This window comes from Dromaius novaehollandiae, chromosome 13 (genome assembly GCF_036370855.1).
Source record: "Dromaius novaehollandiae isolate bDroNov1 chromosome 13, bDroNov1.hap1, whole genome shotgun sequence".
In the NCBI taxonomy this organism is placed as follows: Eukaryota; Metazoa; Chordata; class Aves; order Casuariiformes; family Dromaiidae; genus Dromaius; species Dromaius novaehollandiae.
Window position 1 is genome coordinate 22,445,996 of NC_088110.1, and position 17,319 is coordinate 22,463,314.

At 68.0% G+C, this 17,319-nt stretch overlaps 1 protein-coding gene across 5 annotated transcripts in view; it reads right to left on the reverse strand.

Moving 5' to 3' along the window:
- The window catches only part of GSE1 (Gse1 coiled-coil protein), a 90,051-nt gene that overhangs the window by 9,982 nt on the left and 62,750 nt on the right, over positions 1-17,319 (reverse strand). For 3 of the 5 annotated variants that reach the window (XM_064519773.1, XM_064519771.1, XM_064519769.1), the window contains 3 exons: positions 2,967-3,185; positions 1,027-1,226; positions 22-197 (listed from right to left, as the gene is read on the reverse strand). In XM_064519773.1, the coding sequence (XP_064375843.1) occupies positions 22-197; positions 1,027-1,226; positions 2,967-3,185 (595 nt within the window). The remainder of the gene's footprint in view (positions 1-21; positions 198-1,026; positions 1,227-2,966; positions 3,186-17,319) is intronic. The other 2 variants (XM_064519772.1, XM_064519770.1) reach the window with 1 other exon arrangement.

Consider the following 17,319-nt stretch of genomic DNA (forward strand, 5'->3'; position numbering starts at 1 on the left):
CAAATCTCCCCGCGGACTCACTTGAGCGGCGGGAAGCGGGAGTCCGGCACCACGGAGCTGGGGGGCAGCCCGAAGGAGTACGGCGTGCCCAGGAGGTGCGCGGGCACCGCGGGGCCCCCGGCCTTCTCCTGCGGCAGCGGCGGCTCCGAGATGAGCCGCTCACGGCTGCCGCTGCCGCCTCTCGAGCCGGCGTCCTGCTGCCGGGGCAAAGGCGGAGCGGGGCGTTAGGGGGGCGGCGGGGACCCGCGAGGGACGGGCAGGTACCGCGAGTGCCCCAAGCCGGCGGAGAGGTTTTTCCGACCCCCCGACCGCCTCCACCAGCGCCTCCCGGGCCGGGGCGAGGGATTTCGGCCACGCCAGGGTTTGCCCAGGAGGAACGTGCTCGGGGGAAAGGAGGATGCGTGTGCATCGCTCGCACCCTCCGGACAGCGGGACCATCTGCCTCCCTCCAAAAAGAGGGGGCGAAGCCTGGCTTCGAGGGGGGGCATTTTGCAAATGGGGCGGCAGGGACGGTGCCAAGGTCGCGGTGCAGCGCGGTGCAGTGCAGCACAGCACGGTGCAGCGCGGTGCAGCGTTCCCCCCCCCCCCCCCGCCGCCGCACGCATTAAGGCTGATTGCGCGCGCGAGGTTCTGCTCTAATTACCGCCCCCGTCTCGGGGCGCCCCGCTGCGCGGGAGGCGCTGCCAGACAATAAACCCGGCTCGCTTAACCCCTGCCGCGCGCGGGCCCCTCCGGAGGGGGAGGCCGAGGCGCTGGGGGGGCGCGGAGACACCCGGGATTGCATCCCCTCCCTCTTCCCTCGGCATCTCACATCCCCTCCCTTCCCCTCTCCGCTTTGTGGTTTAATTAGCCTTTCCAAGTGGCATAATCCCTCCGGGAATCTGCTTGCAACATGCAAGCAGAGGAGAGCCACTAACGATGCTTCTTAATTAGCAAGCGCCCTCCCGCCCCGCTCGGCTCGTCCCCCCGCCCCGGCCGCGGCGGCGCGGGGAGGAGGTGGGGCACAGCCGGCGCCGGGGGCCTCACCTGCCGGCCCTCGCTCCGCCAGACGCCGTTGACGGTCTTGGTGGGGGCGATGGTGACGACGGGCGGCGTGCTGGGCACGCTGTGCCCCGCCGGCGGCACCAGGATGGGGCCCATGGGGCCGCGCTTGGGCGTGCTGGCCGGCGAGCTGTGGTTGGTGGCCGGCGAGGAGACCGGCGACGACTCGCTGCTTATCGACGACCCTGGAAAAGCGGAAAACAGGGAGAAGTCGGGCCGCCTGCGAGCGCGGGGAAGGACCGGGGGGCCTGGGGCGGCCCCACCGCCCGCATCGCCCGCATCCCGCGCCGGGCCGGTCCAGCACGAGGATGCTCGGTGCCGAGCGCCACGGATGCGCCGCAGCCTATCTCGTCAGCGCGAGGCCAGCGACAATTAGCAGCCTAATCCCCTCCGAGCCGCCGAGCCATCGCTCACCGCGCGATAGCGTTCACAATCGATACCGCCACAATGAGCCGGGCAATTAATGAAGCTAAAGTCTTACTTCAGAACCTTAATTCTCGCTGTGTGGCTTTAAACGGGAGGGCCTGTGATCGTTATAATTAACTGGTGGTATTCAGCCAGGAGTTAGTCAATGAAACTAATCTGGATTGGAGATGACAAGAGGCGCGGTGTGACGGTGTCACCTTTGTTTTCTGACCTCCCGCTTCCCGCTCGGCGATAGCAGATTAGCAGCCGCGGCTGACAGGCAAATGTAATTAACAGCTGAGACCCCGAAGGAGGAGGGGAAAAAGAAAGGAAGGCCAAAAAAAAAACCCAACAGAAATCCCCCGCAGACAGCCCTGGGCAGGGTGGGGGCGGAAAGCCCCCGTCGGCCCGCGCGGCTTTGGTGATCGCTTTGTGCTTCCCTCCCCGTGATGGGAATGGAGCTCCTCCGCCCCGGCAGGCAGGGCCGGTCCAGCCCGCAGCCGGGATTTCCCCCGGGAAGCTCTGGGAGATGCCAGGGATGAGGCAACGCCTCCATCCTTCACCCCCGGAGTGGGGCCGGCTGGCGCTGCCTCTTCCCGGCCCCTTCCAAAGAGGGCTGGAGAGATGCCCCTGCACGTGCCCAAAACGTGCACCGGCTCCGTCCGCACGTGCAAAGCGCCTGTGGGTCCACGAAGCCAGAACAACAGCCCTCAAATCCGCCCGGGGTCAAACTTCCAGGCGGAAAATCCCGGAGGTGAGCAGAGGGCTGCAGGCCCCAGCCAGTCTCCAAGGGCTGCGGCAGCAGGGACCGGCACATCATCCGCGGGGCCACGGGAAGGACACGCGAGCCGGCTGGTGCATCGCCCCTTGGGCATCCCCCGGCCGCGGCAGCACCCGCCTGGGCGGCCACAACATACCGGGGCATCGCACTGTCGGGGGGGCTCAGTGCTCCTGGGGGGGCGCGGACCAGCCTGGTGATTCCCGCCCCCTCGGGCGGTTGCTGGCAGCTTTTCCCCCTCTTTGGCGGCTGGATCCGGGCGCTTCCCGCGAGCATCCCGCGGCGCCTCGGGAGAAACGGCGTTGCAGCGAGGCACGGCAGGGAGGGAGGGAGCCGGGGAAGGAGGAGGGGAGGGCGGGCGTCTCCGCTCCGCGCGCTCCAGACTTTCTCTGGGGGTACGGCGAGCGATACGGCATTTGGATTACTCCGGCTGAATTGAATTTCTAAACTGCCCCCTCGAGACACGAAGCCGAGGAAAGACAAGAGCCCGTGAAATGGCGGGGAGCGCACGCGAGAAAACACCCCACGCCGGCTCCCGGGGGAGGCGGCGGCGCGGCGGGGGGCTCGGGCACCGCGGGGGGCTCGGCGGCGGCGAACGGCTCCTCGAGGAGCTGGCAAGGGGCCGAGGCGGCGGCTCGGCTCCGCTCCACCCCGCGCGGAGCATCCCGCATCCCGCATCCTCCCGCCCGGGCGCGGGGCGCTCCGGGTCCCCGCGGCAGCAGCCCCCCGGCTCTCGCCTTACCTCGGGGCTCCTCGGCCTGCTTGGCGAGCTTGCGGAGGGCGGCGGCGAAGCTGGAGGAAGGTGCGGCCTGGACGGACAAAGTGCTGTTGGCGGCGGGGCTGCCATTGGGGACGAGGGAGCCGTTGAGCGGCGCGGGGGTGAGGGGGCTGACGGTGGCGGTGGTGCGGGTGGCGGTGGAGAGCATTCCTAGGGAAGGTGACTTTGACTCATGGCTCATGCCTGCGAACAAGGAGAACAGCCCACGTCAGCGGGACGCTCGGCCCGGGGAGCCCCCCCGCCCCCCCGGCGCGTTTTGCACGGAGCTTTTCCTTTCGGGATGCGGCGGGAGGGATGGGAGCGGCGCGGCAGCACCCCGAGCATCGCGGGCACCCGCCGCCGTCCCTCGCCCCGCGGCGCCGGCCATGCTGCCGCCTGCCTCCCCGCAGCATCCTCCCGAGACCCCCCCCCGCCGGGCCGCATCCGCAGCCCCCAGATCCCAGCCGGGAGCCGAGGCAGCAGGAGCTCCTGCAAGCCCCAGCTCGGCACCGAGGGGGGCGGGACCCCCCCGGCAGAGCCAGCCTGGGGGCCTCAGTGCCGGCCCAAGTCCAGAGCAGAGCGCAGCTCTTCGGCCCGCAGCCGGAAATCCACAGGGAAGCAGGGAAAACCAAGAGGGAAGAATTTGGCCGAGCGCCCGCTTCCCCCAAATCCCACCCGCCCACACGCCCAAAAAGCACCCAGCACCCGCCCGGAGCATGCAAACCGGGGAAAGCAAGCAAGAGGGTGCAAACACCCCGGCAGCCCCCCCACACCCCCTCCCCACGGCGGCGAGCCCGGAGCGCTTACGGAGGGCGGCGGGGGCTGCGGGAGCCGCTGCGGCGCGCGGGAAGAGCGCGGGAGCGAGCGCGCCAGGAAGCCCCCTTCCTCGCAGCGAGCGCCGGCAGCTTATCTAACAAAGCAACAGCGCCCGGGCGCTCCTCGCCTGCAGAAAACAAGCTGACACTCTTGGCCTAGCAGCTGCCGCCGGCGTCACATGGCCCCAGCTGATCCGTAATATCCAGAGCCGCTTGCAGATAACAGGGGGGTTTTGTCGGCGCCGCGCAGCGCCAGGCCCTATCGAGCCGGGCCGCAGGCGCATTGATCCGGGCGCTCGGCCCGGCCGCGTCCTCTGCTCCCGGAGGCCGGGGCGGTGGGGCTGCCCTGCCGGGTCAGCCGGACTGTGTGGCACCGAGGGGGGGGCGCGGGGGCATCCCCGGCGCTGGGGGGTCCTCGGGGTGCTGCTAGAGGCGACAGGGAGGGAGCCAGCCCCCCTTACCCGCATGCTGCTGCTGAACCCCAAATCTTCACCGTTGCACCCCCAAATCCCACCATTGCACCCTCAAAGCCTCATCGTTGCACCCCTGAATCACCACCACTGCATCAACAAATCTTCACCATTGCACCCCAATTCCACACCATTGCACCCCCAAATCCTCACCACTGCACCTATGAATCACCATGATTGCATCCCCAAATCTTCACCATTGCACCCCAATTCCTCACCGTTGCACCCCCAAATTGTCACCATTGCACCCCCAAATCCTCACCATTGCACCCCCAAATTCTCACTACTACATCTCCAAATCCCCACCACTGCACCCCCAAATTCCCACCAATGCACCCCCAAATCCCCACTGCTGTCCCCAAGCCCGGGGTCCCGCAGAGCACGGTGTCCTCTGCAGCCTAGGGGCACCGGGATGCGGCTGTGGCTTGGTGGGGGGGGGGGGGCCGCCCGCGCTGGGGTGCCCGCACCCCCCCGGCTGCCGCAGCCACGCGCTCCAGGGCTCTCCACCTCCGAAAACGGCAACTGCTGATGTCAGGGCCCTTAAAATAGACTTCCAAATGAGCAGCTTCATTAACGCCGGGCTAAAATTAGCCCTGCTCCGGGGTGGGCAGGCGAGCGGGGGCCTGCCAGCCCCCAGCCGGGGGGGGGGGGGGGGGCCAGCCAGGGGGGGCCACCCCACACAGCCAGCACCGCTGCAGCGCCCCGGCCACATCCACCAGCCAGAAACCGCTTTTCCCCCGCTTTTGCTCTGCCCTGCGATGTGCAAAGCCCTGCCGGGGGGGCGCGGGACAGCGGTGCGGCGCGCTGAGCTGCGGCAGTGGGGGCACGGGGGCGGCGAGAGCCACTCAGCGCTCATTAATCTTTGCCCCCCCGGCCCCGGGGGAGCGCGGGGGCCGCGGCGCGCCGGCCCCTCTGCCCTCATTATACAAGCATTGATTAACTCCGCTGCTCCCGGGCAGCGACCGCGGCCGTGTCTACACGAGCGGCTCATGTAAATTCATTACGGGAACAGCTGGGAAGCAAACCCGCCGCGCTGCCGCTCCGCGCCGCCCGGACGCCTGGGCCCCCTTCCCGGAGAGCAGGGCGGCGGGATGCGCCTGCAGAGCCGCCAGCACGGCCCGGCCCGGCACCCCTGAACCCGCCGCGGCGGTCCCGGTTCGAGCGGCAGCCGCCTGAGGCTTCCTGAGCTCCCTCTTGGAAATCCCTCCTTACGGAAAAAAGAGGTGTTTGGGAAAAAATACAAGCTGCCCGGAGCCGGGCGTGCGGGGGGCTCGCGGCCCCCAGGCAGCAGGGCTTTGCAGCGGGCTCACCTCCCCAGCTGCACGCTTGCACGCACACTTGCACCCTTGCACACATCCACTCCCTCCCCGGGGGAGCACAGGGACAGCCCGGAGCCACCCCGCCTGCACCAACACACGCGCGTGCACGCACGCACCGCGGCGGCTTATGATGCTCAGCTGATCTCTGCGGCCCGAAATGCCTCATAATAAATTCATTATCTCAGCCGCCTTTGGCATGTTCCGCGCTCGCTTGCAAAGCAGCAATTTTCCCCAAGTGCAGGGCTGGAGGGGAAAGGCGGTGCACGGAGAAGAGACGCTGCTCGGGGGGAAAAACCCCGCCTGGGACGTGGCGGGCGTGCGAGCGAGGCGTCTGCGCAGGGAGAGATTCTGCTGCGTTCAATTTTTGGGACCTGCCACTGCCGTGGCCGGAGGTGCCGCCGCACACGGACGCCGGGCTGGCGTGGGCGAGGGACAGAGGGACGGGACTGCCCCAAGCCCCCGGGGTGGGGATGGGCTGGTCGTCGCTCCTCCCCAACCGCACGCTGGGGTGTGCAACACATGCGCCGAGCACGCCAGGCCTCTGCACCGCCCCGCGTCGCTGCCGCGCGGCTCCGAACCAGTTCTGCAACTCCCTTCCCGGCAGCTGCGGGATCCCAACTGCGGCGGCGATAAAATCGGCGCTCCGCCCGGACGCGGGCCCAAGCAGCGCCGCTCAGCCCGTCCCTCCAACCGCAGCGGCGTCCGTCTGGGCTCCCGGTGCCCGCGGCCCCCTTCCCCGCCCGCGCCCCAGCCGGGCTCCGGCGCTCCTGCCGCCCCTCCCCTGCCGCCGGCTGGTTTTCCCGGTGGCGGATCCGTGCTGAAAAACAGGTCGAGTTTGCAGCCCGGCAGCCACCCGGGTCACGTCACCGGCCCGCGTTGCCTCACCCGGCCAGGCGAGGCGAAGGACACGGGACGTGCACCGAAAAGGGGGCAGGTCGCCCCCGCCGCCCCCCTGCCCGGCTGCGGGAAGCCCCCCGCGCGCCGGGAGCCCGTGCGCCGCACGGCCACGGCTCCCTCCCCCCGCTGCCGGCAGGACCGGGATGCTCCCGGCTCCCGGAGGGCAGGAAGCAGCAGGGAAGCGCCCGGGTGGGCAGCGGGGATGCAGGCGGCGGCAGCCGCTAGAAGGCAGCAGCCACCCGGCGCAGGAGGAGGAGGAAGAGGAGGAAGAGGAGGAAGAAGAGAGGCGGCCGACGGGGGACCCGGTCCCCCCGCTCTGCCCCGGTGCACGCAGCCGGGGGGATGCAGCGGCCACACGGTCCGCGGGCCGGATCCGGCGCGGGCGCAGGGCTCCCGGTGCCGGGCAGCACGAGGCCCCCCCCCGCCGCAACCGCCTGCCGGGAAGCGTCGCACCGCGGGTTTAGCACCTTCGTTTAACCCCCCCCCCCGCCGCCGCCACCGCGCAGGCACCTTGAAAGGCCCCTAATGAGCGTGGAGTGCCCTTGAGAGCAGATTGCCATTGAACTCAACCCGCCGCAGCCGCTGCTTAAAAGCAGCTATTTTCAGCTCCTGGGTGCACAAGCGGCGGAACTAATAATTCATTACCGGAGCTGAGCGGGCGACGGCACCGGCCCCTGGCAAACGGCGCAGGAAAGCTCAGCGCAGCGGGAGGCGGCAGACGGACGCGGACCCCCGGCACGGTGCAGCCCCCCGCGCTTGCAGCAACACCCCGCAGCGCCTCGGCGGACCCGCTCCGGCCAAATCCTGCACAAGCCTCCCCCATGCCGGCTGCAGAGCGGCGCAGAGACGCAGGGACCCCCCCACGGTGGGCGATCTGCTTCGGCTCGAGCCACATCGGGAGCCAAATCCAGCCTCCGCCCCGAGGCCTGGTGATGGGCACGAGGCGCCGTGGGGCGGGATGCACGGTCCCAGCTGTGGGGCGAGCGGGGCGAGCAGCCCGCGCCCCGGCCCCGGCAGTGGGGTTAAGGCCCCGGCAGCCCTCTGCGGCTTTTGTTCTCCCGCTCTGCCTCTTAACCCCGGGCTGCAGCGATACTTCCTCTCCTTTCAGCGCCTCTGCTCCCAGGCTGGAGCCGGCATCCAGCTGCAGCCTCTCCGCCGGCCAACAGCTGCTTTGCATGCATTTCCAATGCTAATCGCCTCGCATTGTGCAGCCCCGGTGCGGGCAGCGAGGGGCAGCGCGTGCCCGGCCCCCGGCCCCCACCACGCGCCCCGGCCTGCCCGCGGCCCCTGCACGGGTACCGGCACCACGGGGACGGCGGCAGCAGCACCCCCAGGGCCACACACAGCATTAACCAGGCCGGCACGGCACCGCCTGCCCGCCAGGAATACCAATTCCCAAAGCGGGGATGCTCGTTTGCAAAGCGAGGAGCGCTCACGTGCAGCGCAAGCGCCCCGCAAAGGGCCGGGCACCCACCGGGAGCAGGCAGCACCTCCTCTCCCGGCTATATTTGAAGCAGCTTCTCGCTGCACGTTCACCATCCCTCATTAAAACAGCCCCGCTGCACCTACAACATGCTCCATTAATTAATTAATTGATTGACTGGAGCTGGCGCTCCCACCTGCCCTGCTCCCCAGTGCGCAGAGAGCCCCTTCGGGCTCCCCGGATGCCTCCACCCATCGCGCTGCGGCCACGGGCTTCGGGAGGGAAGCGCACGTGGCCCGAGGGAGGCTGCGCGTCCCCTGTCCCCCTCCGTCCCCAGCGGGACCGCGCGGCGGGAGCAGATGGACTTGCGAAACAGGAGCTGCCGGGGAGGGGCCGCGCGTGCAAACATCCGCGGTCGTAAAGCTGCAGCCGGCACCGGCGGGGCAGAGGGACCGAGGGAGGCCGCGTGCAGCCCCGGCGCCGGCTCCCGGAGACATGGGCCCCCCCGGCCCCCGCCGCCGCGGGCAGCGCTCGGAGCTGGGGGCGAAGGCTTGCCCCGCTCTGGGGAGGAGCGGGTTGTTCGCCCTATGCCTCCCCTCCGCCTCCGCGGCGCGGGAGCTGCTCTGCCCGGGCGCCGAGCAGCCCGGGGCCAAGCGGAACGGGAGGCGAGCGGGTGGGAGCGGGCATCGCGCAGTGCCACGGGGCGCCGCGGGGCGCAGCCGGACACCGTGGGGTGCAGCCGGGCACCGTGGGGTGCAGCAGCCGGGCACCGTGGGGTGCAGCCAGCGTGGCACAGTGCAGCTGGGCACGGCAGGGCGCAGGCAGGCATCGTGGGGTGCAGCCGGGCACCGTGGGGTGCAGCAGCTGGGCACCGTGGGGTGCAGCCAGACACCGTGGGGTGCAGCCGGGCACTGTGGGGTGCAGCAGCTGGGCACCGTGGGGTGCAGCAGCCGGGAACAGTGGGGTGCAGACGGGCACCATGGGGTGCAGCCAGCATGGCACGGTGCAGCTGGGCACGGCAGGGTACAGCCGGGCACCATGGGGTGTAGCTGGATACCACGGGGTGCAGCCAGGCGCCATGGGGTGCAGCCGGCATGGCACGGTGCAGCTGGGCACAGCACGGTGCAGCCAGGCACCGCGGCCTGTAGCTGGGCATCGCGGTGAGCAGCCAAGCACGGCAGGATGCAGCTGGGCACCGTGGGATGCAGCCGGGCACCGTGGGGTGCAGCCGGGCACAGCTGGGCACCGCGGGGTGCAGCCAGGAACCGCAGGGTGCAGCCAGACACGTCAGGGCGCAGCTGGGCACCGCGGGGCGCAGCCGGCACGGCGCGGCGCGGCGCGGCAGGTCGGGGCTGGGCACGGTGCCACGCGGCCGAGCATCTCGCAGGTGAGAGCCGGGCACGGCTCGGCGCTGCTGGCCCGCCCGCCCCGCCGCGCAGCCCCCACCGGCCCTGCGCCCTGGCTCGGCCCCCGGCCCCGCCGCGGGAACCGCGGGCTCTGCCATCAGCCGCACATTGTTCCCGGCGCGAGAAAACCCCCTTGCCCAGCAGATGGCAGGTATAACAAAGCAGCTTGCTGTGGCCAAGCCAATTATTTATCTAATTATGATTTACCACTTAACCACATGATCTTTCTGCAGAGTTGTGGGCAATTAAAACCAGGGTGATTATGTGGATTATGCAAATCGGCTGGAGCAGAGCGAATAAAATTGGAGATTAGACTTTCACACAGGCTGGATCGCGCACAGGGCAGGGCTCCGCGGGGCAGCCGGGGAGGGAAGGGGCCGCGGGGCCGAGCCGGGGGTCCCCCGGGGGCCGCTCCGTGCCCGGGGCATCGCCCCTCGCGAGGGCACGGCCAAGGGCCGCCGCGCTGGGGGCGGCGGGTATTAATACCGCGGCCCGGCCGATTACCCTGCCCGCCTGCCTCGATGGGAGATTTATGCAGCGCAGGGACCCGGGAAATACACAAGTATTAATGATAATACTTCTTGTCCTAGCAAAGGTCACGGGCAATCTCCATCCATCTGGCCGCCGCCTCCACGCTGCCCCGGTGCGGTGCAGGGAGCCCGGAGGGGGCTGGGGATCTCTGCTGGGGCTGGGCACACCCCGAGCAGCCCCCCGGCCCCCCGTGCGGTGCACGGCCCCCGTGCACGCCGCTGCTCTGCTGCTCCTGCCGCCATGCGTTTTATGAACGCGCAGATGGTACGGCACGGGCCAGAGGGAAGGTTTTACCTTGGGATAAGAAATTAACACTGGCAAACAGCAAATTTACTGCGTGTATTTTCATTTTCCTAATACCAGCGCCATCTGCTAGCAATTGGTGCCCCACATCAGCGGCTTTTCATTTACACCGGGAGAACGAGACGCTGCCGAGGTCTCGGCGAGACGGAGCTCGACGCCGGGCTCCAGCTCGCTTTGCGAGGGGACCCGTCCGGCCCCGCGGCGGGCGGCCGAGCCCTCCGGCGCCGCAGCCCGGCACCGACCCTTCCTCGCCTCGAAGCACGCCGGCGTTTTGCATTGCAAATTCGGCAGAGGAAGAAGTCCCAGTCCGAGGCCTCCATCTGGCAGCTCTGCCAGCTCTCGGCCCCCGCGGCGGGCGGCCGGGGCGGCCCCGCTCCTGGAGAGCTCGCAGCGACCAGCGCCGGGGTCAAGGCGAGGAGCGGCGTTCGGGCGGCGAGCCCGCGTGCCGCTGCCAAGGCGCCTGGCCCGGGCCCCCGCGCGCGCCGCTCCTTCCCCTCTTCTCGCCTCCGGTAATCCTCAGCCTTTAGAGCAAATTATTAAAATTCGCTTATATTTAATCTCCGCCTGCTGGAATTAATTGAATTTTTACGCTTGGCAAATGTCACCCTGCGCGCGCGGCCTCCGAGGGGGCCCCCCGACTCTGCCCCCCGGCCCCGCCGCAGACCCCTCCGGCAGCCTCGCGGGCTGCTCGCTTGCAGCTGCACATGGGATGGGGTGGGGGGCCCCCGTCCGTGCCCCCCCATGCCTAGGGCAGCCGCCCCACGCGCCCGAGCCCAGCACGTGCAACCCGCCGGCTCCGGCTGCGCCATGAAAGGCTCTGCCGCCCTCCCGCCCTCCCTCCCCTCCGCACGCCTCGAAAATTGCCAAAGCCTCTAATTTGCCCGCCTGGAAGGACGGGGGAAAAGAGCCGCTATTTGGCTGGTAATCAGCCCCGCAGACAAAGGCGGGATGAGACACGCAGCGGGGCCGCAAAGGGGGAAGGGGCCGGCCGCGTCCCCGCGGTGCTGCACCGCGAGCGCCCTGCTCCATCCCCATCCCCTGCCCCAATGCCGGCGGGACCGGGATGCGGAGTGATGCCGGCCGGCGAGGCATGTGGCAGGGGCTCGCGGGCCGGGCGGGCCGGCGGCTCCCGGACAACTCGCCAACTTGACTCCCGCTCGCCTCCCTCCGCCCGGGATTATCATAAATTAAGACGTAATTACTCCATGGAAATTTACTGCACAAAGATGCGGCGCTAACAAGTGTGTTTGGCGGCAAAGGCGGACGGACAAAGCGCTATTGTCTGGCGGGCGCAAAACCCTGCTCGCAGCATCCCGCTCCGGCCCCGCAGCATCCCGCTCCGGCCCCGCGGGCAGCGCCCGGCACACGGCCGCATCCCGGGCTGCACGGGTGCAGGCACCGAGCGCTCAGCGTCGCGGGGCCCAGCAAGCTCCCGCAATGGGCCAGGGGCTCCGAGCCCCCCTGCATCCCCCCACCAGCGTTGTGCAAGCACCCACACAGGCGCTTGCAAAAACCCCCCCAGTTTGGGCGGGGGGGGGGACCGCCAGCACGGGGTGCCCCCCCCCGCACCCCTCTCGCCGCCGGCGCGCGCGGTGCCGGTGCTGCCTGCCACGCTCCTGCAGCTGTCACACGCATTAAAAAATAATAATCAATGTGGAAAAACAACAACAACAGCGCGAAAAAATTTCAGGCGGCTAAAACAAATACAGCAATAAAGGAGCCGGGAATCCTCGAAAAGCTATCTGTGCAATTAAGCAGTTTTCTGCTGTACGCCGATAATCACCTAATTATACTATTAATGACAGTTCAACCTGCTCGGAAATAAAAGGACATTCTTCCATAACAGGATGCCAGCTGTTTGTTACAGATGTCAAACATCTTTAAAGCATTATTATTAAAAGAAGGGGGGAAGGAAAGAAAAAAAACCCTATAAAGCAGAAACGCAGCCTCCTTCTCCATCCCTGCAAAAATAGCACATTGCAGCAGCACTGCCGGGCAGGAGCGAGGGGGTGCGCGGGGGGAGCGGCGCCCCGGCCGAGGCGGCGCGCGCCGCTTCTAACGGCGTTTTTAATTCCTGCCAATTAACGCGTTGCAGACGGGGGGGTCCTGGGGGAGAGGGCATCTCCTGGGGCCGTGTCCCCCCCCGGGGCGGCGGATGCATGCCCGGGCTCTCCCGCCCCACCGGTGCTTCTTTGAAGCCTGTGACATTCGGTAGCGCGAAGGTGTAATAAATATCCAACTTGGGCTTCTGACACGAGGCAGTTGCATTTAATTAACCGGAGCATCGAGGAAATAAAATAAAATGAAATAATAATAATAATGGGGGGGAGGAGGAGGAAGGGGGCATCAGCCACCAGTGGCACTGGCTTCCTGGGGGCTTCCCAAGGTGCCGGCAGCGGGAGCGGGGGGGGACAGGCACGATAAATTAAGGAAGCATCTGCTTGTGCAAAACCCGTTGTGGGTCCAAAGGTGAACGAGGTGGGAGGGGGGATGCAGCCGGCCGGGACCCCCAGGAAAAGGAGGGGGGGGTTGCTGGTAATATTTTGCTTCGTCTCCCTCCTCCAAAGCATCGGATGCAGACGTCCCGGGATCCGGCCTCGCTGGTCCCCCCGGCCGCGACCCCCCCGGTGATGGGTCCTGACCGGGAAAACCGCTTGGGAAGCGACGCCTGGAGCCGGGCCGGCCCCCGACGGCCTCCTCCCTCCTCCCCTCGCTCTTTTCTCTCCTTCCTTTCTTCCCCTTGTCAAATAATCACAGGGAAGCTAGCAAGTGGTTGACATGGTTGCCATGACGACCGAATTTAGGACTGGCGGGGGGGGGGGGGGGGGGAGAGGAGGAGGAGGAGGAGGAGGGCGGCTGGGAGAGGAAGGAAGGAAGGAAGGAGGGGTTTCCGGGGACGGATCCTGCGGGAGCACCCGGCGGCATCGCCCGGGGCCCCGGCATCGCCCGGGGGGGGCGGGGGGGGCGGCCAGGGCCCTGTTTGTGCAGCTGGCGCGGGAGGGGGGCAGCGCGGCCCTGAATCAATATTGGCCTCGGACAAACACCGCCGCGGCCGGGAGCCGGCGAGAGAGGCCGGGAGCCCCGTCGCGTCCCCGCCGGCACCGGGGTCCCGCTGCGGCCGGGCGGCCCCCGTCTCGCCCCCGCGGCCGGAGCCTCGCGGGATGCTCGGGGCGAAGGCGGGTCGGCGGGTCCGGGGCAACCGAGCGGGTCCCGGTGCCGACCGGGGGACGCCGCTGTCGTGCCGAGCCCGGAGCTGCCACCCGGAGCCGCCCGGTGACCCGGGAGCGGAAAGCCACCGCGGAGCACGCGCCAGCGGTCCGGCCCCAACGCGGATGCCAGGCCGCATCCGAGCGGGGACCAGCCCAGGGGGTGACGGTCCCCAGCAGGGCTCCCGCCACCGAGTCACCGCCATCCCCGCGCGCCTTCGCGACACCCTCGCTGGCCCCACCGGGAAGGTTAAAATCGCCACCGGCGCCGACCCTACCTGCGCCATCAGCGTTTCCCAACGCCTCCCGCAGCCGCGCACGGTGCCGCGCGGCGACTGCTCTGCCTGACAGCCCCTCCGACGTCCACACATCATTTCCCTTAATTGCTTTAAATCTCCCAGGCTGACACTTCAATGCTCCTCTCTCCCAGCTCTCCTTTCTCCTTCCTCCCCCCCCCTTTTTTTTTTTCAGACTGGCTGGAAGGAAAACGGACCACCTGAGGGATGCTCGGAGCCGGGGGGAGCGGGGTGTGCACCCGTTAGCGGGGCGAGCGGCTGCTCCCGGGCGCCTTCCCCTCTTCCCCAGCTGCAGCCCAGCCGCGGAGACACGTTGAAGGCTGGTTGGTTTTACAAGGTGCAGGAATTAGTGCGTTAGCAATTACAGTAAAACCGAGAAGTTTCACGCAACAGGAGACGCCATCAGTAAACACCGCTTGATTGGAGCACGTTAAATACAAAAAGAAAAGAAAGCTCCTGGCCTCCGCAGAAGCCCTTCTAGGAGTCCCCGCCTGCGTTTACCCGCCGCCGCCGAAAAAAGCCCCCGGAGAGCGCGGCGACACCGCGCCGCCGTTATCGATTGCCATTTTAGGCAGCGGAAAAATAAGACGGAGCAAGAAGCGGGGAAGGGGGGAGTCGCGACGGGAGGCCCCGGAGGAGGGGGCGAGCCCGCCCGGCGGGTGCACGGCGCTGCACGCACCTGCCCAGGCCCCGCGTGCCGGGGGCACGAGGCCGCGGTCCTCGGGTACGAAACACCCCGTTGCTGCAGCCAACTGCCACATGCAAAAGCCATTTCCTGAAACAAGTCGCCTTCCCCATGGCGCGGCAGCGCGCCCCGAGCTCGCACCGCTGCACCCCGAAACGCCCCATGCACCGCCCGGGGGGTGCAAGGCGATGCCCCCGCCGTCACCCGCTGCCTCGACGCCCAGCCCCGCGCAGCGAGGAGCCCCCGCGCCAGCCGGAGCCGGGCCGCCCGCCGAGGCCGCGCCGGGCGGAAAAGCAAAGTTTGGTGGCCGAAGCGGCCTGCCGGGGGGAGAGCGGGGCGCGGGGCCCCGGTGTGGGGCACAGCCCCATGGGGGCTCCTCGCCCCCCGCCAGCAAAGCCCAGCCCAGCGCTGCTCCCAGCCCCATGGGGGGGAACCCACGGCACCCGTGGAAAGCAGCGAGAAGGGGGGAAAAAGAGCAGAAAGGGACAAATAGAAAGCAAACCAACCAGCAGCGAGCCGCGCCGGCGCTCCGGGGCCGTCCGCGACGCGGTCGCAGCTCGCCGAGCCATGAAACAACACTCGGCACCCGGCGAAAGTAACTTCACACCGCGCCGCTTAATCCGCCGCCGCTCGCTGCTCCATCAAGCCCGGCCCGGCACCGCGGCAGACAAAGAGCGGCCGCCCCCGACGGCGCGGCCCCGGGGGAAGGGGGGGGGACCCGGGCCGGCCACCCCGCGCCGCCTTACCTGGTAAGTAATAGAGAGGCGGTTTCAGCCCAAACATGATTTACGTTACAGTTCCATTGCGGCCAGAAAAAAAACCCGAGGTGAAGAGGATGTGTCAGGAAACGCGAAAAAAAAAATTAAAAAAAAAAAAACCAGCAACAAGCCGCACGGAGGGGGTTGGAAAAATAAAGCAGAAAAAAAAAAAAAAACACAACGCGAGGAGGAGGAGGGGAAAGAATCAGAAAAAAAAAGGGGGGCAGGCGGGGGGGCGGGCTGTCACCTGCGGCTCGGGCGCGGGCAGCGGCGCGGCCGCGCTCCCCCGCGCAGCTGCCGCGCCGCGATGCAAATCGCGCACACAAAAAGGGCGGCGGGGGGGTGGGGGGGGGGCTCAGCGGGCCGCCGCGCCCCGCCCGCCGCCGCCGCTTTGCTGCCGGGCCGAGCCGGGCCGAGCCGGGCCGAGCCGGGGGGTCCGGCGGGCGGCGGGGAGCGGGCGAGCGCGCAGCCCCCGCGGCGGATGGCGGCCGGCGGCGCGGGCAGCCCAGACCAGCCCCGCGATCAATTTTCATGCAAGAATCATTATCGGTAAATTGGAAATCTGGCTACTTGACAGCAGATTTGTCTCCCCTAATGAAAGGGAGAGGGTAGGAAACCAGCAGGCATCTGCTCCCGGCGGCGGCAGCGCGCTCCTCCGCGCTCCCACGGGCATCTTCTGCTCGCAGCCGCCGCTTTTATTTTGGGGAGGGGGCGGCCGGGCCGGGCCAGCGCCGCACAGCCTCGCCGAGAGCCTCCGTCCCCCGAAAAGCCCCACTCCTCCTCCTCCTCCTTCTCCTCCTCCTCCTCGCCGCCGGGATCCAACTCTCCTCCTCTCGCACAGAGAGGGTTTTTTTTTTTCTTTTTCCCCCTGGATGCAGAGGCTGTTTTCAAACAGCTGCTGATCGGGGTGTGTTTTTTTTCTTGGGGGGGGGGCGAATAAAAATAGAAAAAAACCAAGCCCCCTCAGTCACTTAGTGCAAAAATAAAAATGCCAAAAAAAATAAAGCAACTTTGCTGCCCGCCGGGCGCCGCCTGCTCCTTCGCAAAAGGCTGCGGGAGCAGCGGGGCGGCCGCGGCGACGCTGCCCGGCCCTCGGCCTGCGCGGGAGGGAGCGTGACGGGCCGAGCGAGGGTCCGCGGCCCCCCCGGAGCTCGTCGCCCCCGCGCAGCCCCGCGGCGCCTGTAATCGAGCGCCCGATACCATCTCGCACATCCCCTCTGCGCCGAGGCAGCAGCAGATGCGGGGAGACATGCTCGCAGGCAAATAGGGCTAATAAATGCTATTACAGGCGGAGAGAGGGAGCCTGGCTGCACCATAGTAACGAGGGCCCGGCTTAATTGGCTTTAAGTAAACGATCAGGCAGCGCCGGGGGGGGGGGGGGGAGCATGCATGCGTGCATGCATGTCGTGCATGGGTGGGGGCAGGCACGCATGCGTGGGGGCATGCACGCGTGGGTGGGCGCCGTGTGCGTGCGCGCCGTGCGCTCCCCCCCCAGCCCCCCCGGCGGCCCTCTCTTCCCAAACTGCCGGCTGCTTTTAACACCGAAGTTCAAGAAGGCGACGTGTGATATCTCTACCCTGCAAGAGAAAGCCACATCCTGTATGATAATGACCAGCCCTTCCAGCAGTTTAAAGATACAGGCCATTCCGAGGCGCTGCGGGGCCCCCCGCCTTCCGCCCCCGCCACGCCGAGCCGCCAGCCCGGGGGGGTCCTGGAGGGCACCCCAGGCCCTCCCCGCCCAGGGGGGTCTCGCGAGCCGGAGGGCTTTTGCAAAGGGTCCAGTGGCTGCCAAAATGCACCCCTGCACCCATGCACAGAGCTGTGCATGCATGCACACGCATGCACACGCATGCACACGCATGCACGTGCATGCATGCACCCCCCTCACATGCAGGCCCCCACGAGCAGCCCTGGGGGCCGCATCCAGCCCGGGACCCCCCCGCGGGCCGCCCGGTGCCGTGACGCACGGCCGAGTTTCCCAGGAACTCATTTGGCAAAGACGGCGCCCGTGAAAAAACTGTCACCTCTTCCGCCTCCCCCCCCACCCCCCCCCCCGATGTTAAATAGTGCTTTTTTTAATTTCAGGTCGGCAGATTATTATTATGTCTTTTTTTCCCTTCCTAACCTACATCTGTCAAGATCGGCGCTGGAAGTATTTCTGGGCCATCCCCTGAGTCATCCCGCTGCCCCCCCAGGGCAGCGTCGCTGCACCGAGGTGCCCCGAGCTGC